Below are 24,510 nucleotides of genomic sequence, written 5' to 3' on the forward strand. Positions count from 1 at the left end.
CCCGGATAGTACGTCACGGAGTGCGCGTACGTGATGTGACGTGACTGGGGCGGTGCTACAGGGCCTTCTGGGCATTGGGGAAGCCGGGTCCGGGAGAGAGTGAGCATGGGGACTCCTGCGGGCGCCGGGACCCGTCCCACGGGCGCTGGAACTGTTGAAGGCGTGGGGATCCCTCCGGGCCTGCAGACTGACTACGAGACGCTGCTCAGCCGCTTCCAAGAGATGGACAGCGTGCGCTTCGAGGACTTCACGGAGCTCTGGCGCAGCATGAAGTTCGCGACCATCTTCTGGTGGGTGTGCCTCGTCCTCCTACCCTGTCTCTCCTGTGGGGAACGCAGCCTGCATCCCCGACCTCCGCCTTGGCGGTTTCCGTGGGTCGCCCTTGCACTCTGCTGGCTCGGCCCTCTGCATCTCCACCGCCTCCATCCGAGGCCAAACCTCCTCCAATCTTGATTGCCGAATGAATCCGCGGTTAGAAACAAAGTATTCCCACCGACACAGGGTCCTCTACGAACGAATTCATTTAGCATGCAACAACTGACGTTGCAAGTGCAGGTTTGAATCTCTGTGTATCGCCTTTAGTTGGATAAAGCCTAGATTCAAGCCAGTAGCTGCCTTTACCTCTGTCCCCAGCCTCATCTCCAGTGCCCACACCTTGCACTCACTCTCTTGGCTCGAGTTGCTTTTGGTACTCCACTGGCGTTTCCTAGCCTGGGAATTTTCCATCTCCTTTTGCTTGTCCACTTCGTCAGTCATTTTTGAACCCAAATGACAGTTCTTTAGGGAATTCTTTTGGCCTTCGGGACTAAGTGAGAGGCTCGAGTTCTGTCTACCCCCAGCACGAAGGGCTTATCTCACCGTCTAGAGTATATTTCATAATTAGAGACGCAGTCTTGGATAACGGTGAAGAGTGGAGATGATGGGTCTTGGGCATCAGGATTTGAATACAGCTCTCCAGTCCCCCTCCCCCAGATCTGAGACAACCCTTTTTGTCTGTAAACTAGATCATGATAGTGTGGGAATTAAATGAATCAATATATTAGCTGGTTCGACGTGTGAAATTAATGTTCAGAGTTATTACTACTCTTTGATTTCTCCCTTAGACTGAACTTAGTGAGAACAGCCATGTGATTAATGTGGTATTCCTTACTTGTTTTTGAGACTTGCCCTCATTGTGTGTAGCTTTGGCTGGCCTGAAACTTGCCGTTATACCAGACTGGCCTTGAGATCTGCCTGACTCTTCCTTCTAAGGTCAGGCATTCACCACCTTGCCCACGTTTGAATACGGTGTTTGTATTAATTACCATACCATATAAATTCTTGAAAAGGGTAAATGATTGAATGGAATCTTAATAGATCTTTTGTTGAATAAAATAGAACTTTTTATATTATTGATTTAGACTATTATGTAGATTGTCAGTTATTACAAATTAAGGTGTAAATTACTACAGGTGATGAAATTAACCTGCTCTGGGGCAGCACTCCTCTAAGCCCAGAATGTGGGGAGAATGCCCAGAATGTGGGGAGAATGCCCAGAATGTGGGGAGAATCAAGGCCAGGAGTACAAGGCCATCCTAGCTACAAAGAGAATTCTGCAGGAGACACTGTCTCAAAACCCCAAATAACAACAAAAATTATTTATTGTACAACTGATATTTTATGTAGCTAACTGTAATGGATTCATTATCTAATATACTTAACTTAGAGCTCTGAAAAGCTGGTATAAGTGTTCCATGTTTTAGAGATTAGAAAATTGAAGCTTATAGCCGGGCGTGGTGACGCACCCCTTTAATCCCAGCACTTGGGAGGCAGAGGCAGGCGGATTTCTGAGTTCGAGGCCAGCCTGGTCTACAGAGTGAGTTCCAGGACAGCCAGGGCTATACAGAAACCTTGTCTTGAAAAAAACAAAAACAAAAAAAATAAAAAGAAAGAAAATTGACACTTAGAGGAAGTTAATTTTATCAAGTGTGGTATCAGAGGCTTATTAATTAGAGCGATCAAGAGGCAGGAGAATTGCAAGTTTGAGGTCAGCTTGGGCTGGAAGATAGAGACCCCATCTTTAAAAAGAATCTAAATCTATTATGTCTTCCTGTTTCCTTTTAAAACTTAGTTTAAATTTATTTATTTATTTATTTATTTATTTATTTATTTATTTATTTGAGACAGGGTTTTACTATACAGTCCTGGCTGGCCTGGAAAGTACCATGGAGATGGATTAAAGGTGCCATCACCTTGCACAGCCTGTTGTCTTGTCTTTTCTGTTTTTAAAGTCTTTCACTGTACTAAAGAGGTTGGGGTAACTTTCCCTCCTTACCCCCCCCCCTCCCTTTTTCCTGATAGGGTCTTTCTGTGAAGCCCAGAGTGTCCTAGAACTGAGTATTCTAGGCTGGTCTCAAACTCACAGAGTTTCCCCTGCCTCTGCCTGCTGAGAGCTGGGATTAAAGGCGTATGCCACTGCAGCCCAGTTGGATTTTCTTTAGGAGTCATTTTGGTCTCCACACTACCTACCATAGGTCTTTTGTGTTCTTTTACTGTACTTATTATTTTTATTGTTTCCTCTTCCATTTGTAATGAGATGTAATAAATTATATTAACTAAGGTGCTTAGGTGTTTACCATTTTGTTTTGCTGTTATTAATATGAAAACCACAGCATATTTATAATTATATGATGTATTTTGAGGCATTTTAGCTAAGGTTGTATTTGAAGGTTGACTTTGTGACAGTCTGTACCTCTTGTCTCCAGAGTGCTGGGATTACAGTCTGGGCCACCACCCCCAAGTTCCTGTTTTGTTTTGAGACTGGATCTCTTGTAGCCCAGGCTGGCCTTGATCTCAGTATGTAGCCAAGGACAACCTTTTGACCTTTCTCTCTCTATTTTCCAATTGCTAGGGTCTCTGGAGTGTGCTGTTGTGTCTGGCTTTAAAAAACGGAGAACATTTTTAATCTGCCAATTTAAGGCCTGTCACAGAACACTCGGATGGTATGCTCAAAGTCGCTTTCACTGTTTCATCGCTCAGACTTCCTTTTGTGCTCTGATGAACGGGAAGATGGGTTAGGTAGTGTTAGCTCTCTCTGACTTTCACTTAAGGTTCCCATGGACAGAAAATGATGAAAATCCTGGAGACTACTGGGGAAATGTATAGTATAGATTAAAATACACAGAGTGTTGAGCCTGTAAGAGCATGGTTATTTCAATATTGAATGTTTTAAATACTCAATATGAGTTTGAAGCTTTTTCTATAGTCATCAGTTTGGCAGCAAGGCTGGTGTTTTGGTGGCAGTGTCATGGTTACCTGACAGTGTGTGGTGTCGAGGACAGTAGAAAATAAGTTCTTTTTGCTTGAGTCACAAGAGGGTCGGGTGTGGGTTCTCCGTCTAGTTCCTAGGGGCTGTTTACAGAAGGATATGCCATATTTATATAACTGGAAATATTTCCTCTTTGTTTTGCAGTGGCAAAATGAGGAATTTAAAAAAGAACATGTTTACAAAGGAAGCTTTAGCTTTGGCGTGGCGCTACTTTTTGCCTCCACACACGTTCCAGATCAGAGTTGGCGCTTTGTATCTTCTGTACGGGTTGTACAACACACAGCTGTGCCAGCCGAAACAAAAGGTGAGGCCTAGTGATTACTGTCCCTCGGTAGAAACTTGAACCAGGCACTGGTTTTGTTTTTTATTTTGTTTAAATAATAAAGGACTTAAGTGGAAATGTCAGTGTTTAGGCTGATGTTTGTGGGAAAGGATCCAATGTATTCACAGAGTGACTTTTCTCCCCCTGCTGTAGATCCGAGTTGCCTTGAAGGACTGGGATGAAGTCATCAGGTTTCAGCAAGACTTGATGAACGCACAGCATTTCGACGCGGCTTTTGTTTTCAGGAAGCTTCGGCTGGACAGAGCCTTCCACTTCACAGCTATGCCCAAGCTGGTACGTTGCCTAAAAACATCATTTCTTCTCTTCTCTTCTCTTTTTTTCTTTTTTCAAGACAGGGTTTCTTTGTGTAACCCTGGTTGTGCTGGAACTCACTATGTAGACCAGGCTGGCTTTGAACAGAGATCCGCCTGCCTCTGCCTCCTGCATGCTGGGAATAAAGGGTGGGCTCCCGCCACCACCTGGCTTTAAAAAAACAGTTACTTTCAAAACAAGCAGTTACAATTCATTGTCCACAGTCTGCTTTGTTCTCCTGAAAATGGGAAGTCTGTTAGTGGTGTTCAAAACTCTAGCCTTGCAATAAGAATATTTTCTGACTGTCTTCTTTTCCCTGCAGACAGAGGTGAGCCCCTGCTCTTGAGTGTAGGTGTTTGTGGGCCACACTGAAGCTAATTTCTGTGAGCTGGGAGAGATCCGACATCCATATCTGCTTTCTAAAATCTCTTTCCAGAGCTGAGGGGTCAGCCCAGAGCCACGTGCATTGAGGCTGTTCCTCAGCCACTGGGCTGCCTCTTTCAGCCTCATGCCTTTCTCCATTTGAATGTCAAGAGGGCCTACTTGAAGAATAATGAATTTAAATCTTAGTTGATAAAAAATGAACTTCTGATAAATCTCACCATTTCTTCAGTTTTGTAACAACTGAGATTAAAAGAACAGATATTCTCCTTCTGGCAAATCATGAGACCTTTGGAAGCTGGGCAGACCCTGTAGCATTCAGTGTGGCATCTACTACTTAGAAAAATCCAGTAGACTCCGAAAATGGCTAGTTAAGAAGTGTATTGTGTGTTCTTCTACTGATACAAATTTATTCCGGGCTTATATTTAAGTTCTTTAGCTCATTTAACATTTTTGAAAAATTGTGACTGTTGTGCATGTTTGTGCATTTGACAATGTATGTAGGTGACACATGCGTGTACATGCATGCGCACAGTAGGACCACTGTGGTGTCTGTATGTAGGTGATACATGCGTGTACATGCATGCGCACAGTAGGACCACTGTGGTGTCTGCTCTCTCCTTCCACCTTGATGGGGATTCGTGGGAATCTACTCAGGGGACTAGGCTTGCCCAGCAAGTGCCTTTGCCCACAGAGCCGTCTCTCCAGCCCAGGATGTTCATTTTAAAAGGTGTTTCTTTGTATTTAGCTTTCGTGTAGAATGAAGAAAAAAGTTCAACAAACTGAAGTGACACAGAAATTTAAGGACCCGAATGATCGTGTAATGAAACTTATCACTTCTGATGTATTAGAGGTGAGTTTGTTCTTATACTCTCCAAGTTGGGGAAAGTGGTTTTGTTGACAGTTAATATGTTGCGGTTATGACTTCATTAACTAGATATTGAGAGTTCCTATTATGATTTTAGCATATATCCTGCAACTTGTAGCCACTTTGGAAAGTAATTATATTGTGAGTTAGTTTGCCTTTAAGATTACCATTAAGCCGGGCAGTGGTGGTGTGTACTTTTAATCCCAGCGTTTGGGAGTCTGAAGCAGACACATCTGAGTTTGAGGTCAGCCCGGTCTACAGAGTGAGTTCCAGGATAGCCAGGGCCACACAGAGAAATCGTGTCTTGGGGGAAAAAGAAAAAAAAAAGAAAAAGAAAAAGAAAAAGATTGTCATTAAAGATAGAAATAAAGAATATAAAGTACCAGTCATGTTGGTACTACATCATGTTGGTCTACACTTCCAACCAGCCTGGGCCACATACGAAGACACTGTCTTTTAGGATAAAACAAAACAAAACAAAAAAAAAACCCCTACATTGCATAAGAAATAAAAAAAATCCTCTTTTCCTTATAGGAAATGCTGAATGTTCACGATCATTATCAAAATATGAAGCATGCTATTTCAGCAGACAAGTCCATGCCAGACAGAGCTCTCAGTCTGGTAAAGGAGGACTTTTTTGAGAACATTAAGAACATAGTTTTGGAGCATCAGGAGTGGCACAAGGAACGGAAGGTAAGTGCTTGCTTGTTGCTGCCTCCCCCAGGCCCCCTGTGTTAGAGGCAGATGTTTAAATCTGTCAGTACTGTAGAGAGGCCACATTGCTGTGGAGTCAAGATTCAGAGGGCGTTACCTTTCTTGTTAGGGCCTTGTTTCTTACTAGGCCTGTGACATGACATTATTCAGTTTTACAAATGGGCCTGAGGGACAATAAAAGTTGTTGAATTGCTTTTAGTTTAAACCCAGAAAATAGGTTAATTTTGTTTGGTGCAGAATTAATTCTATCATTGTTGTAAAACTTGGGGTTCATTACCAACTTGTAAATATTAGCGGGCTGCATCTAAAATTTTGGAAAAGTACTTTTTCTTAGGAACCTGAGGGTCTGGTTCCACCTACCCCACTTACTGTGTAGTAGGGGACACTGCACCAGGGGAGGCTCTTCTCCGTCTCCAGCATTGTCTGTCTTGTGTGGCTTAGCCTTGAGTCTTAGTTAGGATTTCATTGCTGTGAAAAGACATTATGACCAAGGCAACTCTTATAAAGGCAAGCATTTAAGTGGGGCTGGCTTACAGTTTGAGAGGGTCAGTCCATTTATCATTCAAACAGATGTGGTGCTGGAGAGCTGAGAGTTCTACATCTATCTTCCTTCCTTCCTTACTTCCTTCCTTCCTTCCTTCCTTCCTTCCTTTCTTTCTTTCTTTCTTTCTTTCTTTCTTTCTTTCTTTCTTTTGGTTTTTCGAGACAAGGTTTCTATGTGTAGCCCTGGCTGTCCTGGCACTCACTTTGTAGACCAGGCTGGCCTCGAACTCAGAAATCCGCCTGCCTCTGCCTCCCGAGTGCTGGGATTAAAGGTGTGCGCCACCACGACCGACTCATTTTCTTGATTATTGATCCGTGTGGGAGGGCCCCGCCCTCTGTGGTAATACTGCCCTGGCAGTGGTCCTAGGTGGTTCAAAGACATAGTCTGAGCAAGTCATGGGGAGTGAGCCAGTAAGCATCCCTCCATAGCCTCTGCTTCAGTTCTTGTCTCGAGGTGCCTCCTGAGTCCCCACCCTGCCTCCTTTCACGATAGGACTGGAAGCCATGAGCTGAGATAGACTGGAAGCCGTGAGCTGAGATAGACTGGAAGCCGTGAGCTGAGATAGACTGGAAGCCGTGAGCTGAGATAGACTGGAAGCCGTGAGCTGAGATAGACTGGAAGCCGTGAGCTGAGATAGACTGGAAGCCGTGAGCTGAGATAGACTGGAAGCCGTGAGCTGAGATAGACTGGAAGCCGTGAGCTGAGATAGACTGGAAGCCGTGAGCTGAGATAGACTGGAAGCTGTGAGCTGAAGGAAACCTTTTCTTCCTCGAGTTGCTTTTGGCTCTGGTCTTTATCACAGTAGTAGGACAGATGGTGACCATGCTGTAGTAATTTGAAACTGCCTCCTCCTGGTTTTTCAGTCATTAAAAGTAAATGTTCGTCACTGTTAAAATTGCAATCTACTATCTGTAATTAACAGAATTATAAATGTGTATGCATAATCATACATAAATAAAATTTATTTTTTGTTCTTTCAGAATCCCTCCTTAAAACCCAAACTTAAAGATGGAGAAGAGAACGGTGAAGGCTCTTCAGAGGAGCCAGAGGTCTGCAGAATGTTTACGGCGTCTTTCCCTTTATGTGTGACTAATTCTGCTTCATAGGTGTTATGACCCTTGGGCCGAATTATGGAAACACAGGAAAACTCCATTTAGTCTGTTCTTCACACGAACTGTTGAGGTCACTCTGAGCGCTTGTCGAGAGTGAGATATTAGGGATTGGAGCAGGCAGGGCCGAGTGATGGGAGCTGTGTCGGTTCTCATGCAGGTTTGTGGGCTGTTTTCCTGCTTTTCAGCCTTTGGGCCCTGGTGACACCTAGGCACATGAGCAGTTTCTCATGGCCAGTGTTCCAACTGATCTGTGAAGTCATCTTTAGGCACAGGCAGATGAGGGAATGGCTTAATCCCTAATGGTTTGTGTCTCCTTCCTTTGTGAGCCTTGAAGGAAATGGTCCACCAATGAGCATGGCATTATCACCCGCCATGTGGCAGGCAGAGGGTATCTGTCACGTGTGATTTCTTACCAGTGTGTTCATAAACTGTCTTAATCCCAAGGATAGGTCCTTGCGTTTTCACAATTTCCCTAACGTTTATGTTTCAACTTGGTTTCCCTTGTTTATTTTCCTTCCAGAGATGTGAGAGAGCTGTGTCTTTAGCGAAAATAAAAGCGAAAGCCTTTTCAGCTGTTGTCCCGGTAAGTTCCTTGTTTAGTGAGTTCTTTCCTAAGTGGCACCTTCGTGTTCATCTGTGATGCAGATACACAGCTTAAAAGTCAGTACCAAGCCATCCGCCGCACCCTGACCCGAGAGTCACCGCTGCGGCTTCTCCTCTAGCTCTTCCTTTTGCCTGGAACTCTGAAGCCTTGTTCTCCATCCTCGTCCACCTTCTGGGAGTTTCTCTTTGTCCTTGAGGTTCAGGGCACCCTTGGTACCGTAGTCCGGTTTTCATTGATTGTTGGTGTCGCCTGGCCATGGCTTCAGTCTGCAGGCTTTATACTGAAGAATTTCTTTAAATTAATAATTTGAATTGTACCATTTTTTTTCTTGACCCTGTTGTTTTTCTTTGCTGGTTTCTGTCCATTTCGGTTCAGATGTTTCTTAAATATCTTGATTTTTATTGTCCATTTGCTTTGTTTTTAGTATTGTGTTGACTTTTTTTTTTTTTACTGAGAATATTCTTATTCTCTGAATGTTTCTTTAAAAATATTTTTGCCCTTTTTCATAGGATACCATGTCTGTCATTAAGGATATTAATTTAATTTCACTTTTTGATGTTTTCTCCTATTTCCTTTGAGTCCTTTTCTCTTTCTATTTTGGTCTCTGTTTTAGTTCTTTTGGCTTTGTTCCAGAAGGTTGGCGCTCCTCAGATGTCTCTGTATTTGAGTGGCTAGCGGTGATGTGTTTCAGGCTTGCTGCCTCCTGCATGGGCCATCTTGTCTTGTTTTGTGTTTATTTGCTTTTTTTTCTTTTCTTTTTTACATCTATCTATCTATTTATTTATTTATATGAGTACACTATTGCTGTCTTCAGACACACCAGAAAAGGGCATTAGATCCCATTACAGATGGCTGTGAGCCACCATGTGGTTGCTGGGAATTGAACTCAGGAGCTCTGGCAGAGCAGTCAGTGCTCTTAATCACTGAGCCATTTCTCCAGCCCTTTTCTTCTTTTTTTTTCTTTTTAAAATCCTAAACCTCTCTGGTATGTTCTTTCCGGAGAACAGACTCCTGTTGTCCTAGGGAGGTGGTGCAACGCCCAGCTCTGAGGCTGGGAACAGGACACATTTACCTATGTAGAGTTTTACTCTGTCTCCCTGTGGTTTTAGTGCAATTCCTAGTGGGGTTGGCTGTCTTGTAATGAGTTTCTTTGGTGACCATTCATTTTCTAATGTTTCTTCTGTTAGTCAGCTGTTAACCATTTCCCATGCAAAATTATAATAGTGTTGTTTCCATTGTATGTCTGTTTTGTGCTTTTCTGTGCTCTTATTATTTTACTGGAGCATTGGGAGTACTGATAAATACAATCTTAATTCTGTATGTTTTTCTTGGAATTTTTTTGTGTTTGTGTGTGAATCTATATTATGAGAAAGCAAGCTATCGTTTTCCAACTTAGAATTACTCTTTATTGGTTAGACATTGCATGATTGCTACAGAATTATCACAGTAAATAGGTGAGTATAAGACACTGAAGACATGCCAAAGAAGATAGATGGGTTGTATCTAGTTCTTTTTAACCAGAATTCTCTATATGTATGAAGATATTTGTTGTCAAATGATGTATATCTTATGACATCACATAACTTTGAAAATCTAATTACATTATACCCCACAAGTTGTTCTAATATATCATTGCAGGGCTGTAGTTCTTTTCCCTCTTGAGGTGCAGCTAGTATCTTACAGAATTGCTTTTGGAGACTCATTGATACCTGAAATGCACTTACCAGTAACTGAACACTGCATTAAGCAAGTGAAGGAATTTGTAAGCTGATTCAATTAAGAAAAGTCCAGGTGGTGTGGTGGTGCATGCCTTTGTTCTCAGTGCTCAAGGCCGGACTGGTCTATATAGTTTATATAGCCAGGGTTATGTCGAGGGACGCTGTCTCAAAACAACAACAAAACCCTTGGCTTTCTGGTCTTAGGCACCATTAGGACTGGACCTTCCTTCCCCACTTTTCCAGTCTCTTCAGTGCTGGTCCTGCTCTTGGCATTAGGTTCCAAGCTGATGTTTCCTTCCTGGTAGTTACAGTTCTAAAACACAGTGAATAGTCATAGTGGTGTGGGGATGTGAAACCCATCTTTACCAGTCTGGACCACGTGGTCATACCTGGAGCTAGGCAAAGCATGGGAGGTACCTCAAGGGAACTTTTCTGAGTCAGACCTGACTTCTGACTCTGTCTGTGATTCATTATCGTTCTTGTTGACAGCAGCGGCATTTTAACCCAGCGTGAGCTGGTGGTGAGGCAGCTGCAGGAATCTGGCGGTACAGTTACGTGTAGTGCAGGCCTGTGTGGGAAAGAGCACCATGGCAGATGCCCCTCTCTCACTCCTGTGCTCTGTCCTCAGACCATTTTGTTCTTCATTTGAGTAACTGGGTTTCTGTCACAAAGGTGTCCAAGTCCAGGAGGCATCGCCAGTCCAAGCTTGACTCTTCTGACTCTGACTCTGGGTCTGGACAAGTGCAAGGCAGAGCAGCTAAGAGAAAGAGAACCAGAGAACCAGCAGGACCAGCAGGAAGGAAGAGATCTTCCAGAAGCAAAGGTACTTTGGTTTTTAAAAGACCTGGTGCTGGAGAGTAGGCCTTTATTTCTAGGATGGACTAGAGCAGGGTTGGTTGGGGGGTATCTGTAATCCTAGCACTCTGGAGGCTGAGGCAGGAAGATTGCCAGTTTACGGCCAGCTTGAGCTACATAGTAAGATTCTGTCCCACAACAAGAGAAAGAGACTTGTTTGGAAAAATCATGGAATTTAATGTTAAAAATGAACCCAATTTCATAGCTTCTTGAGCTCTTGTTGCTGAAAGAGACCCTAGAGATTATATCAGACTTGTTAATCAGGATAACTTTATTAGTAATGATGTATGTGAATTAAGTTTACATCTAGGAAAGGCCAATAAGTAATGCATTCTAAAAACCTTCTCTCCTTCAGTTAAATTCATTGAACTACCCCTGATTTTCATTTGTAATGGAGTGTTTGTGAAATGGCCTCATTACTTGAGGCTTAAACAACTGTATATTTTAATGATTTGATTTTTTTCAAGAATTACCCGGATGCTGTATAAAGGCAGAAAACAGTAGAAACATTAACAGATACTTAATGACTTTATCATTTCTGGTGACCTCGGGGGTTTGAGAAAGGAAACTTAGAGGCTCTGAGCATGTTTTCTTTTTCCGGTATTGAGGCTGGGGAGGGAGAATTGAAGTGTATGTCAGATGTGAGAATTCAGAGGAAGAAGTCTGTTGTTAAGGGCAGCCAAGAAGCACTTCACAAGGAAAGCTTGCTCCTCAGAAGCTGGGGGTACAGGAAAGACAACTGTTAGGACAAACTCGGGCATTGAAAAAAACCCACAGTACAAACAAAGCAGCCCCCAAGCTGAAAACTTCCCCTGAGTCCAGTTATCTCTGGGGGCAGTCACGGTGCCATTCACTGGGCCTATTAATATAGTTTATCTTTTTGGCCAAAAGGGAAAATATATATTAACTATAATAATTATTAGAGAAGATACTTGATGGTATCTAATATCCAACCTTGATATAAAAAAGTTCTCTAGATTAGTGAGTCATTTAACTTTCGTTAAAAGGTCCAAATAGCTGGTATTTTATGAGCTTACAGATTTTACAGGTTTTTTTTTTAATGTTTAAAAAATTAATTTATCTTAATTTCCTGTGCATTGGTGTTTTGCCTATATGTATGCCTGTGAGGGTGTCAGATCTTCTGGAACAGGAGTTACAGACAGCTGTGAGTTGCCATTTGGGTGTTAGGAATTGAACCCTGGTCCTCTGGAAGACTAGCCAGTACTCTTAACCACTAGGCCATCTCTCTAGCTCAAGTCATACAGTTTTATTTTGTTGTTGTTTTTTTTTTTTTTCCACAGCTTAGTTACCCAGCTACCAGTATGTGAGAGTAGCTGCAGAGGGTATGAGAATAAAGGGGTTTATTGCAGTAGAAGTGCACTTCTAAGCAGGCGATGGGCCAGGTCAACCACAGACAACCATATTAACCCTGTCCTGGAGAAAAGACTTAGATGCTCCTTTAATTTTTAAAAACAGACAGATGTACAGGGAGAGCCTGTTAGCCATGACACACTTGAAGAATGTTTTGCCTGACGTCGCTCATGCAGAGCTCGTTGTTGTGACTGGAAAATGAACTTGTACATTATCAGAGAAGCTACACACTTTTCATGACTTACTGTGAATGGCCAGTGTTACATGTAAAGTGTATTTCTAGAAAAGCAAAAAAGAAAAGCAGAAGTGTAGTAAAGTAAGGGAGGTCCTACTGCAGAAGGTAGAGCTGGAAAGCTTCCTAAGGAGGCTCTGGGTAACTTTATTAGTCTAGAAAGAAATAACCAAACAGACTATAAATTTCTCCTCAGACATGAGATAGAAGGTTAGAATAGTCTTTCAGCTAGTAAGGGGGTGAAACTTCAAGATGCTGAACTGGGAAATTTCTGTGAACTTGTTTTTCCAGTCCTGGGGATTGATGGTCTTGTATGCACCTGCTCATGTCTATAGCTTCAGCTCTTTGAGACAGTCTCTTGCTCTGCAGCTCAGAAGGCCTTGAACTCTCCTGCTTTAATGTCCTGTGTGCCAGGGTTAGTCAAGTACCATGGCACCCAGCTTGTCAATGTTTAGGAAAAGAGTAATGTTCCTATACAAATCCTTTCAGAAAATAGAAAGGACAGGTTTTAGTTTGTTACTGCAGGAAATAAACTGAAGTCCTGTATCCTTCACACACACATAGTCCCTCCCTAGATAAAGCACATCAAATCCAGCAGCCTTTTGTATCCCAGTGATACAAGAAATAACCCAGTGTAATTCATATTAGCTGATTAAAAGAGAAAACCTCTCAGTAGAAGATACCAGCAAGTCTAGTATCTGCTCATGGTGGAAACAGTGAAATACTGTTGGATGGAAATGGAACCTGATGGATTTGTGCAGACACAAGACTTTAACATCGTTATTTCATTGTAAACAACCCTCCCCAAGGCTGAGAATGAAGCGAGGAAGTCCACTGATCCAATGAACGTGGTGCCAGAAAACCCAGCCACTCGAGTAAAGCAGTGGTTTTGCTTGTGCCCCTTGGCAGTCAGCATCTTCTCTGGCCTCGGTTCCCTGAGTGACCACTCATGTTTTCTGTCCCAATAGAGCTGCCTTTTCCAGAAAGCCAAATGAACAGAATAATATAATATGTAACTTTTGTTGTTGTCGTTGTTGAGACAGGTCACTCTGTAGCCCTGGCTGTTCTGGAATTCACTGTGTACCAGGCAGGCTTTGAATTCATAGAGATCCACTTGCCTCTGCCTTTGGAGGGCTGGCATTAAAGACATGGTGGCATTACATGTGCCACCATGCCTAGCATATGTACCCTTTGGGTTTGGGCTTTAACTTAGGTAATGCATGTGTGTACCAGCTCCACCAGTGAGAAATCGAACAGTCCTCTGAGGGGGAGTGAGGATGATTATAGGAAAGAGAAAGATGCAAGAGACAGGTATGAGAGGGCTGCAGGTCAATACCATGTGACCAGTGAGTGTATTTCTCATAGCTTTCTTACACTACAGTGGGAAGTAAAGCCACAAGCTAACAGAAACAGTTGCTGAAATATACACAGAAAACATCTGTTCCCATCCAAAAGCCTCCCTGTTCCTTCCACCAAGGTCAGTAGATTCTTAGGCCTTCGCCCTGAGCCTCAGGTGCACCTCCTCTTACCGTTCCATGCCTCAGCAGGCTGGGAATCTGCCAACAGACCCTGACCGCCTTGACTCTGTCTGGCTGACTTCTCTTTTTTTCTCTCTCTCTGCTTCAGAGAAATAGACAAACTTTTTATTCTGCTTTTAGAAACAGGCATATTTGAGAGTCAGCTAGTTCCTCCACTGCCCTTAGCATTTTCCTGTCTAATGTCAACTGTTTACCCAGTCACTAGCCAAAAGATATTTAGGCTGTTGGCATTTTCTGCAGTTGTGAAAAAAGCCATTATAGTTTTTATGTAAAACTTTCCTATAAACCTAAGTCATGTGATCCAGAAATCCCACATCCTGGGTAAATACAAAACTGCCACTTTTTCAGTGTGACTATATGTTGTGTGACAACACATCTACTTACCAAAGATGACAGGGGTCCAGTGACAGACCAAACAAAGTATGGATACCAAAGTCCAACTTGGTAAGCCAGTGAGTTTTGTCAGGGTTATTTATAGGAACAAAAATGACTCAAAGACAGCTACATCACCGAAGCTCACCTCAGCATGGGTGACAGCTCACGGAGTTGGGAGCCTAGAACAACTGTACAGCCTGCGATCAGCTCAACAGGTTGGAGAGTGTCCTTTTCAGGTGATACTGGTCTAAACCTCTCCTAGACAGCCCAGCTGGTTTCTGCTTCTTCCAGGTAGCTGGTCTAGTCTGAGTCTTGGTAGCTCAGTTTGTCGGAGAGTCTTCTTTGAAGCTTGGCTTCCCTTCCTCTGAGAGAGACTCTCAGCTTGTATTCCTTACTCCGGCAGGAAAGGGCCTAGTGAATCTGGTCTGTTTCAGGGGCTTCCTGAAGCTGTTTTGGGGCTGTGTACTTCCCTACTTTTAGAGCTTCCCTGCAGGATAGGAAGTTTCCATCTCACAGGGAACTGTTACACAACACTACCAATTCAGTCCTCTCCAGAAATGGCCAGTCTCTACTTGGTTCCAGAGTCAGCAGCTTTGGCTATTACAGTGTTTGTTTCTTCTCATAACCACTCAGGGTATAATACAGGGTCAGTTTGTTCCCAGTTGACTTTCCTTAATGACTATAGAGGTGTGTGCTTATGAGTCCCTCACCCCACATTTTTTTAACAAAAAACTTAGAATTTCTTTTATGTTATGTGTATAGGTATTTTGCCTTCATCTGTTCCATATGTGTGCAGTGCCTGCGAAGGCTGGAAGAGGGCATCAGGTTCCTGGAGCTAAGGATGGTTGTGAGCCTTTCTGTGGGGCCTGGGAACTGACTGGACACTGGAAGAGCAGTCCATGCTCCCCCGATCAGTTGAGTGGGTACTCACCATTGAATAGCGAGATACAGATGCTGCCCAGATAGAGACCTTTATCAGTAATCAGGATTTTATTTTGCATTTTTTTCCAGGATGTAGCTCAATTTCTTTCTCTCTCTCGCTCTCGCTCTCTCATGCTCATGCTCTCTCTCTCTCTCTCTCTCGCTCTCTCATGCTCGTGCTCTCTCTCTCTCTCTCTCCTTACAAAGATAAGTGTTTTAGTGGTCATGACAGTGCATGCCATTAATCCTTACAGTGCTAAGGAATCAGAGGTACAAAGGTTACTATGAGTTCCGGGCCAAACAGTGTTACATAGTTAGACTCTGTCTCAAGGGGGAAAAAAGGGAGAATTGAACTTTTCTTGTCATGATTTGTTTTGTTTTTGAGAAGACAGGGACTCCTGTAGCCCAAGCTTACCTTGGCTGTCTGTAGATACAGATGCCTTAAAACCCCTGAACCCCCTGCCTCCACCTCCCAAGTGCTGGTACTGCATACACACATTACCACATTGCCTTAAGAATTGTGGTGGCGCACGCCTTTAATCCCAGCACTTGGGAGGCAGAGGCAGGTGGATTTCTTGAGTCCGAAGCCACCCTGGTCTACAGGGTGAGTTCCAGGACAGCCAGGGCTACACAGAGAAACCCTGTCTTGGAAAAAAAAAAAAAAAGAATTGTAATTTTGAAGAAGTGCAATCTACCGTTTTTTATTTTATGATTTATGCTTTTTGTATTATATGTAAAAAATCTTATTTGAAAACAGGTTTTCAATGTTTTCTCCTACACGTTTTGTAACTTTAAACATTACTTTGATGTCTATGACACATTTGAATCATTTTGTTATATATGCAGGTGGAGGTGGTTTTTTTGACTATGGATGTGAAATTGTATTAACATCATTTAAGACTACCCTTTCTTCTTTTTCCAAATTGCCTTTACATATTTTTTGGAAATAAACCCATTGAGATGACCCAATTAGCCAGCCCTCATGGCCATCAGTTTAAGATTCTTATCCCATGGCGTCTCCTCTCTCCATCTTTCCCTCTCCTCATGGTTCTTTGACCTGGGCACCCCAAGCCCCACCCATCTCAATTCTGCCTAGCTATAGGCTGTGGGCATCATTACTCACCAGTCAGGAATAACTTTTGGGGAGGGTCACATAGCATTTGGGTCTACTTGCAGACTCTCTGATCTCTGGGGGCAATCAGGCCTTAGTGGCCCATATTTAGCGTTACAATACAAGTGACATCAGCCCACTGCATATCTACATGATGGATATGTGTGGGTGAGTCTAAGAGTACTTTGTACTTATTTAAAAAAACAAAAACAAAAAACAAAAACACTAGTGGGGCTGGAGAGGTGTCTCAGTGTTTAGCATTACTGGCTCTTCTGTAAGACTCAGGTTCAATTCCCAGCATCCACATGATGGCAGACACCCAGCATAGGACTTGAAAAGGGCAGTGTTTGGGATGTATAGAGTGAGGCCCATGCTAGTTCACATGTAAACAATGTTAACTTTTAGTCATTTTGAAAAAACATGTTGAGGATTGTATCACTGCTAAACTTCAAGTGTAGAATCAGTAGCCTAGGTTTCATTCAGTAGGCAGAGGGGAAGTATATGAAATACTGAGCAAGAAAGTGACATGGCTAGAGTTTTCCTTGAAACCCAGGGACAACGTGGTAGGTAGGAGTAACAGACTACAGTGGGCTGCTTTGGTGTCTCCCAGTCAGGAGTGGTGAATAACAGCCTCGCCTGTAGGCACTAGAGGGCACCTGACATGCAAATGAGCACAGAGACTGATGGGAGGAGACAAGCATGAAGGGCATTTCGGCATACAGGAGGAGGATGCTGGGTAAATGCTGGGCAAGTCTGGGTGGCAGGTTGTAGATTTAATGTGGGGGGATGTTTGCTCAATCTGCCTGACTAGATTCAATTCCTGTAATGTCTGTCTGTCCTTGAACTTCCAGTCCTCCTGCCTCCATCTCACTAGTGCTGGGGACTATAGGTGCTGGGTATTGAACACAGAACCTGAGCATGTTAAGGTTAGCGCTACTGACTTAGCTACATCCCAGCCCAACTCCAGCGTTTTTGAAAATGGAAATTCACGGGCAGATAGTACTAAAGAAGGATGTGAGCTTGTGTCTTGTATAGCTAAAGAAAAGGTGTTTGTATTCAAAATAATAAAATGGAAATCTGTTCAACTTTCAGTTATAAAGTTGAAATAACCCACATGATTAAGTCCCTCTAGACGCCCTGTTTTATGTAGTAACAATCAAATAAGGCATCTCTCCTAACTTTTGTATCTTCTCATTCTCTCTATTTTGCCCAATAAAAGAATAGTTTTCAAAGCAGAGGAGGGTTTTGTTGTTGTTTTTGTAGGTACAGGGTTTCAAAACATATTTCAGGTTAACCTGGAACTTGCTTTGTGGCCCAGTTAGATCTTAGACTTGTAATCTTCTTGCTTCCGCTTCTTGAGTGCTGTGGTTGGTCCGTCTGATTGTCTGCCTGCCTGCATTTTATTTTAATTAATTAATTGATTAATTAATTAATTGAGGCTGGATCTCATGGTAGCCCAGGCTGTCCTCTGAGTGCTGAGGTTATAGGTGTATGCAGCTACGCCCAGGGACACATGTATCTTAAAACTTAAAAGATTAGACAGATGGAGAGAGGGATCATTTAAGGCTGAGATAGTCATGTGGAGCCTTGGTAAGCTAATTAGAAAATAAACATTTAAAGGATTTCTAGTCTAGAATGCATAATTACGTTGCTATAATTTCAGTGTTAAAACATCTAAGATCAGCATTCCTTGTTTCTGTATACAGTCATTTCTCACTATGTCTAAATATTCCTAGGTAACGCTCCGAATGAACGTAAGGAAGAGAAGTCGTTACACCTGAGTATGCCTATTATTACAGAGGAGGAGGAGGAGGACATGGGTGGCGTCAGAAAAGCAGGTACCCGTGCATCTTTTTAGCTCCTGCATCGACTTAGGCTATTTCCTCCCTAGGACAGGACTCATTCTTCCGACCCTCGTCTTTGGCCTGTTGGAGCTTGTCAGTGTTGTCCTGGTAACCATGGACTCACTCCACAGCCTGCAAGCAGTGATGCAGTATCCGGATGTGGACGCCTGCCAGGAATTCTGCTGGTGTGACCGCCCGCCCGCCTGCCCGAGAAGCTGCTTGCAGGCCTCTGCCCGGCTGTGCTCTCCGTCCTGGATGCTCTTCTTCTAGGAATCTGTTTTCTTTTTCTTCTGACGCCCCTCTCCCCATTTCCTTTCTACTTTTCATTGATGAGGACTATTTCTCTATCATGTCTTCCTAAGGTTGTGTTTCTGTGTATTGTATTTAATGATGGTTATTTGTGTGATAGTTACTGCATTTAGCTGTGAGAGCCAGAAGGATCAGAATACTTGCGTGTGTGTTGTGTTTCTAGGTTTCACTGTCGTGGAATCAGACTCTTCACTTTCTCTTTGCACGAGCCTAGACAGTTCAGTGTTGCTGCCCTGGGGTCGTGCTAGTTGTATGGAAGGCAGGCATATGGAATTCAAGCGGAGTAATTGTGAAGGAGGGTTCAGGGTGAGTGAGGTCTCCTCTCATCGGCATCTCAGTAAGACTGGAGTCCTGTCGTCTCTTTGGAGGTCAGAGGCTCTCAACTGCAGTTTCATTTGAGGAAATTCCGCATGTGTGTCAGCAATGATTTATTTTTTCTCTTAAATTGTAAGTTAGCAATCATTTCCGTCTAATTTTTCTTAAGTATTGAGATACTTGGGTCACTGGGCGTGGTGGCACACACCTATAACTTTAGCACTTGGAGGAGGTCCACTTTGAGGACGGCCTGGGCGCTATACTCTGAGATCAAGTCTCAATAAACAAACCTTTAATCCTAGCGTTCAGGAAGCTGAAACAGGAGGATTACAAGTGTGAGGACTAACTGGGTCACATAGCAAGTTCTAGCCCAACCTGAACCATGTTGTAGCTTTTATTATATATGTATCTTTACATTTTAATATATATTATGCATTTTAATGTCTGTGTGTGCGTGGTGTGTGTGTGTGTGCGTGCGTGTGTGAGTGCGCATTATTTATCTACCTGTTTCCTTCTTGGGTCTTGGCTGTGGGACATTATTGGTTGGGTTAGTCTGTTTTAAATATATGCAGGTAAAATGTGTATTATTATATAAACCTTTCATTTAGATGTCAGTATTTTAATCCATGGAGTTCTTAACCTTGTATCCACAGAGTTCACTGCGCCCAAGAGGAAGAGAAAATGCTGAACCGGGAGGCTGGTGGAGTTTTAAATTTTGAGCTTTCCAACAGAAGAAAGGTGTCATGTGTTCTAAGCAGGAAGTAGCCAGTGAAGACTGGATCTGAGAACAAGCTCATTTCTGTGAGATGGAAGAGCATGCCATAGGCCAAGAGTTGAGTAAAGGTTTACTCTGAAGATTAATTTTAACATTTTTGTTAATATTGCAATTTTAACAAATTACATTGTAGTTTGTTACAGAATAGATTGTAAATGTGTTAAACTTGTTAGACTTGTTAGGGGTCTGTATGAGTGGAGATAGAGTTTCTATTGCCTTCAGAATGTAATAGAAAGAATTACATATTTGTGAGTTAGTACTCTTTCCTGAAAGTTTTTGTGCTGTACTAATGCATTTATATATAAATGATTCATACCTGTCACCTAGCAACGGATTTGGCTGGGGTTTTTGTTGAATATTTTGTGTGTTATGGTTAAGTGCAATAAAAATTTTGCCCCCTTGTTTTATCTTCTAGTGTGTGAAATTTTCATGGCCAATAACTTGACTGATACCTTAGTAAGTTACGGCTGCCTTCGTGCTTACGATGTACCCTTACTTCCTCATTGATTTGGACAGGGTCTGCCTGTGTATGCTAGGCTGGCCTTGAACTCTCCATGCGAGTACTGCCTTGCTCGGCCTCCCCACTGCTGGGATTATAGATAATGCACCGCCGGGCCTCACTCCTTACCCTCTGTAGTATTTGCTTTAAAGTTCCCATTGGTCTACTGTATATGAATGCATAGGTACCTGTGTGTGTGTCCTTGTCTACACATAAGATTAATTAATACACTGTTTAATGCTTATGTACTGTCTAATAGGCCCATAGGAGCAGTCATGTAGATTCTGAAACGTGTCTTTGACACAGAACTTTTGTAAATCACAGAAAAGATGTCTCTAGTCACGTGTGTGCTGCTGTTTTAATTTCACACCCCTGGAGTTTTAAGTGGAGATGGCTTTAGCTGTGCTTGAAAGCTGCCAACACACGGCCTCTGTGTTGTGAGGCTAATGCAGCCTGACATATAGTTAATTATTAAGGCTCAAAGGCTGGCTTGAAGAGGTAATTTCCAAGTCTGATATGATTGAAAATGTATATCTTAGGTATGTAATATGTTAAGACCAAAATACTGATGTTGGCTTGGATAATACTTGACATCGTTATCCTGTTAGCTACTAAAAAGCAGTTGTTTCCTGTGTCTGACTTCAGCTCTGTCCGATAATGGGTTGGACATTACAGTGTGAACATGGGCCAGAGCTGCTGGGCTGCAACACCAGAGCTTGGTTAGTAATATGTAGCTGAGTGGATTAGCATTGTACAGCTGAAACGCTATGTACCTGAGTCGTAATCTATTTTTCACAAAGCGCTTATAAAAGACCATGGTGTCATTTCACAGACAAAGGGATGGTGAGTAGCAAACAGTGTTGTCATAGTAACCGAAAGTTTGTGTTTGCCCAGCTCCCTGAGTTGATCAGGCTAACCTGTGGTTCACTCCACAGCTGAAGGGAACCCTCATTACCTTGTGTCAATTTTAATTAGGTATAATGAATACCATCTTCTCAGACTACCTTGGGTATAGTGAAAGACTGGTACCTCTGTCTGTTTATCTGTCTACTTACGTGTCTACCTATGTCTTGAGAAAATACCTTAAAAACAAACTTTGCACTGAAAGTTACTTTTATTTTTCTCAGGTTAGCTTTGGAAAATAACTGTAGTTACTAATGCCTTCCTTACCCTTCATTCTTGAATTAAATTACAGTTTGAAGAAGGCTTACTTTTTAAATGGCTTAGAAAGAACTCTGTGGGTGTTAAAACTATTCACATTTTCATTTATCTTTTGAGCGACTATGTAGTAATTTTCATTGCACATTTTTCTTATTCTCTGTGTTAATATAAATGTCAAAGCCCAGACTTGAGGTTGTATAATCCCTTTTATGTGATATTTTTAAATGTCTGAATTATTCATTCTACTGTGCTGTGTATTACAGGTCTGAATTTTTAAGAGACATTCAAGCAGGCTCCTTTCAGTTGCAAGAAACAAAAGCATACTCCCACTATCGTAAATGCTGGGAGCTTACTGGAAGATTATGGTTAAATAAGTAAGGCACTCATCAAAGACAGCTTCCTCAAGGGTTTGGGAATTAGCTATAGGCCTCTCTTAACACCAAATGATGCTCTTAGCTAGGGTGGAGATCCAAATCAGTTGTGTCCCATGTACCAGAGGGCATGGCAGATGACAGAGAAGGACCCATCTGTGGCAGCTTTCCTCAGCAAAGGTGAGAAAGGTCAGGCCTTTACAGTCTCACGGGTTTCTCAGTGTAGTCGTGGTTTGACAAAATGCAGTGTCAGCCTTGCACCTTCAGGATGTAGTTAAAGGGACACGCTATTCCCTTCACAGGTAAGTCACTGCACAGTGGTGAAGGACCTCAGCTCTGGGGCAGGCTGGGTTTGCTCTGGCATTTAATAATTTATGCCATCTGTAATAATTTGGGGCTGCATATACTGTAACACATTAATAGACTGGCAGAGGCTTCACCAGTGAATGTTTTACACCCAGTCCTTTGTTACAGTTGGCAAGTTGCCCATGCTGGACTTGGGATTCACTGTGTAGCCCAGGCACGGCTTGAACCTTCTATCCTCCTGTCTCACTTTCCCAAGTAGGTGGGACTACAGACTGCCACCTAGCAACAGTCCTGTGTTTACTCCCGTAAATCGAACCCACTGCTCTTTATTCCTCTGGGAAAGCCGTTGGGAGTAGATCTCGGATGGTTCGTTTTCAGTCTGAAGAAATTAATACTGATTTATTTATATATATATCAGCACGGTTGCAGACCAGTTCTATCATATTTTGTTTGTCTGAAAAAATATCTTCATTTCTGAATGAAATTGTTTTTGCAAGATGTAGAATTCTAGTTGTTTCAGCTCTTTCCCCCTTTCTGTCAACACTTGCAAGACTTTTTTCACTCCATCATCATCAGCCTGCTTTGTCTCTGGCAGGAAATTAGAATTTGTTCCTCCAGTCCCTCGTGTACCTCAATCTTTTTTTCTTTGTGTTATATTTTTGTCTGTCTGTCTGTCTGTCTGTCTGTCTGTCTGTCTGTCTATTTGATGGTGGGACCCATGGCCTTCATATACTAACCACACGCTCTACCAGAAGTTCCTCCAGGCCCTCCCTGGCTGCCTGCAGGCTTTGTTGTTTGTTATTCAGTCTGATACAGGTCTGGTGTGGTTGGCTTTTCTAACCCATGATGCATTCTGCACTCTCCTCACTTGCTTCTCTCTCTGGGACTTGAGCCTTGTTTGCTAATTACTTTGTACTCTCTCTTGGGTTGTATTTTGTTTTCTCCAATAATACTTCTTCCATTGCCTCAGAGTGCCTTTTGATTTCAAGTTCACCATCTTTTCTTCTCTTGTATCCAATCTGCTCTTGATTTTCTCCGATGACTTTTCATCTGGAAGCACCGATTGTTGGTTCTGATTTCTCCTTGTCCTTTCCATCTTCATTGAAATAGTTCCTTTGTCACCTTCTCTAACCATTTGTCTTTATGTAGTTGGTGGGGTGGGGGTTGAGACAGGGTCCCTCTGTCTGTCTGTCTGTCTGTCTGTCTAAAAAAAAACTGCTGTTCTGGAACTTGCTGGGTAGACCAGGCTATCCTGAAACAGAGATCCACCTGTGTCCAGCTCTGGGATTAAAGGTGTGTGCCACCACACTCCGTTGTCACTTTTTAAAAATATGGCACTTTTACTGGAACGCAGAGTATTTGTTACATGAATATATCCTAGCAGGATTTGAACTTTCTACGCAGGAGCCTCGTGAGTCTGAAGCTGCCGAAAACTCTGCTTGGTACTTTGTGATGTCAGCCACTTATTAGCCCTAGACTCACTGTGTGATGCCAGAGAGATGAGGGGAATTTATACTCAGGTTTGGGGTGGTGTTGCTGGTGGCTCTTTTCAGAGATTTCCAACCCAGCTGATAATCAGAGAAAGAAAACTAGTTCATAAGATGACATAAACCCTTTCTTCCAGGTTGCTTTTGATCATGATCATTATTGCAGTGGTAGAAGCAAACTGGGAAGCCTTGTTACCAGAGAATTAGAGTATCATGTTAGCCTCAGCCTTTGAGAGAAGGCGATGAACCGGAGTTGTTTATGTAAATGTAATTTTAAGTGATGTGATTTTGCTAGAGCTTCAGCAGTTGCTAACCGTTTGTTAAAGGCTTTAGGTGGCTGGTTTGTCTTAGTTTCCTGCAATGTGGTTGGTGCATAGCATCCCTTGGTAGCATCGTTAGGCTGGCAAGGGCTTCACCAGTGAATGTTTTAAAACCATAAAGCATAGTTAGCTGAGCTTACGGTCTTTGTAAACTTCAACTGTTTCCTTCCACTAACAGTGCAAGAAGATACTTTGTGTATTGTATTAAAAAATGAAATACCCTGTCTTTTAAAAAACACGGTATATCTAGAAAATCATCTTGTTTGCAATTTGATAGGAACCAATCAAAAGATTTCATTTGTCTTCAGTGTGTAACAAAACCTTTTATTACCAGCGAAGTGATCTATATGTATGTGCTACCAGTGAATAACTCTTATTATTTTTTTCCATGTGCTTTCTTAGATTTACAAATATGATTTATTCCCACGACTGCAGTCTACAGCGCTAGAACAAATGTCTCTGTAATGTTTCTGGGTCTGTGTAATTAGGATTTAATTGCTTTGGAGAGGAAATGGGAGTGTAGACTGTCTCCTTGGGGCTGTATTACAGAATTTCATTTTGTTTTATTCTTTGGTGGATTTATTTTTTCCCTGATATTAACATTAATAAAGTGAGCAGAGGATTCTAACCAATTGTGCTGGCTGGATGGCTACAGGAAATGAGACAGGGCAGGTGTGGGCTTCCTGTAAGACCTTGTCGAGCCCAGAACTTGTGGCACCAGAGGGAGGGTCTAGGTCCAGCAGGGTCATAGTTCTAGCCACTTAGTTTTAAATTTATATTTTATGTATTTTATATGTTAATGTAAAATATAAAATTAAAATTTAATTTATATTTAAAA

The 24,510-nt window shown here is 42.5% G+C and overlaps 1 protein-coding gene across 4 annotated transcripts; it reads left to right on the plus strand.

Annotated features, from left to right (window-relative positions):
* On the plus strand, nucleotides 1–24,510 carry Snapc1 (small nuclear RNA activating complex, polypeptide 1). Of its 4 annotated transcripts, XM_006516336.4 has the most exons (11): nucleotides 30–290; nucleotides 2,891–2,981; nucleotides 3,452–3,611; nucleotides 3,783–3,923; nucleotides 5,071–5,175; nucleotides 5,725–5,883; nucleotides 7,429–7,497; nucleotides 8,081–8,143; nucleotides 10,555–10,705; nucleotides 18,022–18,123; nucleotides 19,407–19,940. In XM_006516336.4, exons 3-11 carry the CDS (start codon nucleotides 3,459–3,461, stop codon nucleotides 19,439–19,441), a joined length of 978 nt encoding a protein of 325 aa, XP_006516399.1. In that variant the 5' UTR covers nucleotides 30–290; nucleotides 2,891–2,981; nucleotides 3,452–3,458; the 3' UTR covers nucleotides 19,442–19,940. The 4 variants fall into 4 exon arrangements, with proteins under 4 accessions (XP_006516397.1, XP_006516398.1, XP_006516399.1 ...); XM_006516334.3 differs by lacking the exon at nucleotides 2,891–2,981 and having other exon boundaries at nucleotides 1–290; nucleotides 18,261–21,433; NM_178392.5 differs by lacking the exon at nucleotides 2,891–2,981 and having other exon boundaries at nucleotides 41–290; nucleotides 19,407–24,510.

Source organism: Mus musculus, chromosome 12 (assembly GCF_000001635.26).
Source record: "Mus musculus strain C57BL/6J chromosome 12, GRCm38.p6 C57BL/6J".
In the NCBI taxonomy this organism is placed as follows: domain Eukaryota; kingdom Metazoa; phylum Chordata; class Mammalia; order Rodentia; family Muridae; genus Mus; species Mus musculus.

Bases quoted from the DNA above. Each gene is read 5' to 3' on its own strand.
- Snapc1 (NM_178392.5), top strand. From the start codon at position 106: ATGGGGACTCCTGCGGGCGCCGGGACCCGTCCCACGGGCGCTGGAACT. The intron at 5,884-7,428 runs GTAAGTGCTTGC...TTGTTCTTTCAG, and splicing joins AGTGGCACAAGGAACGGAAG to AATCCCTCCTTAAAACCCAA. The intron at 10,706-18,021 runs GTACTTTGGTTT...AAATATTCCTAG, and splicing joins GAGATCTTCCAGAAGCAAAG to GTAACGCTCCGAATGAACGT.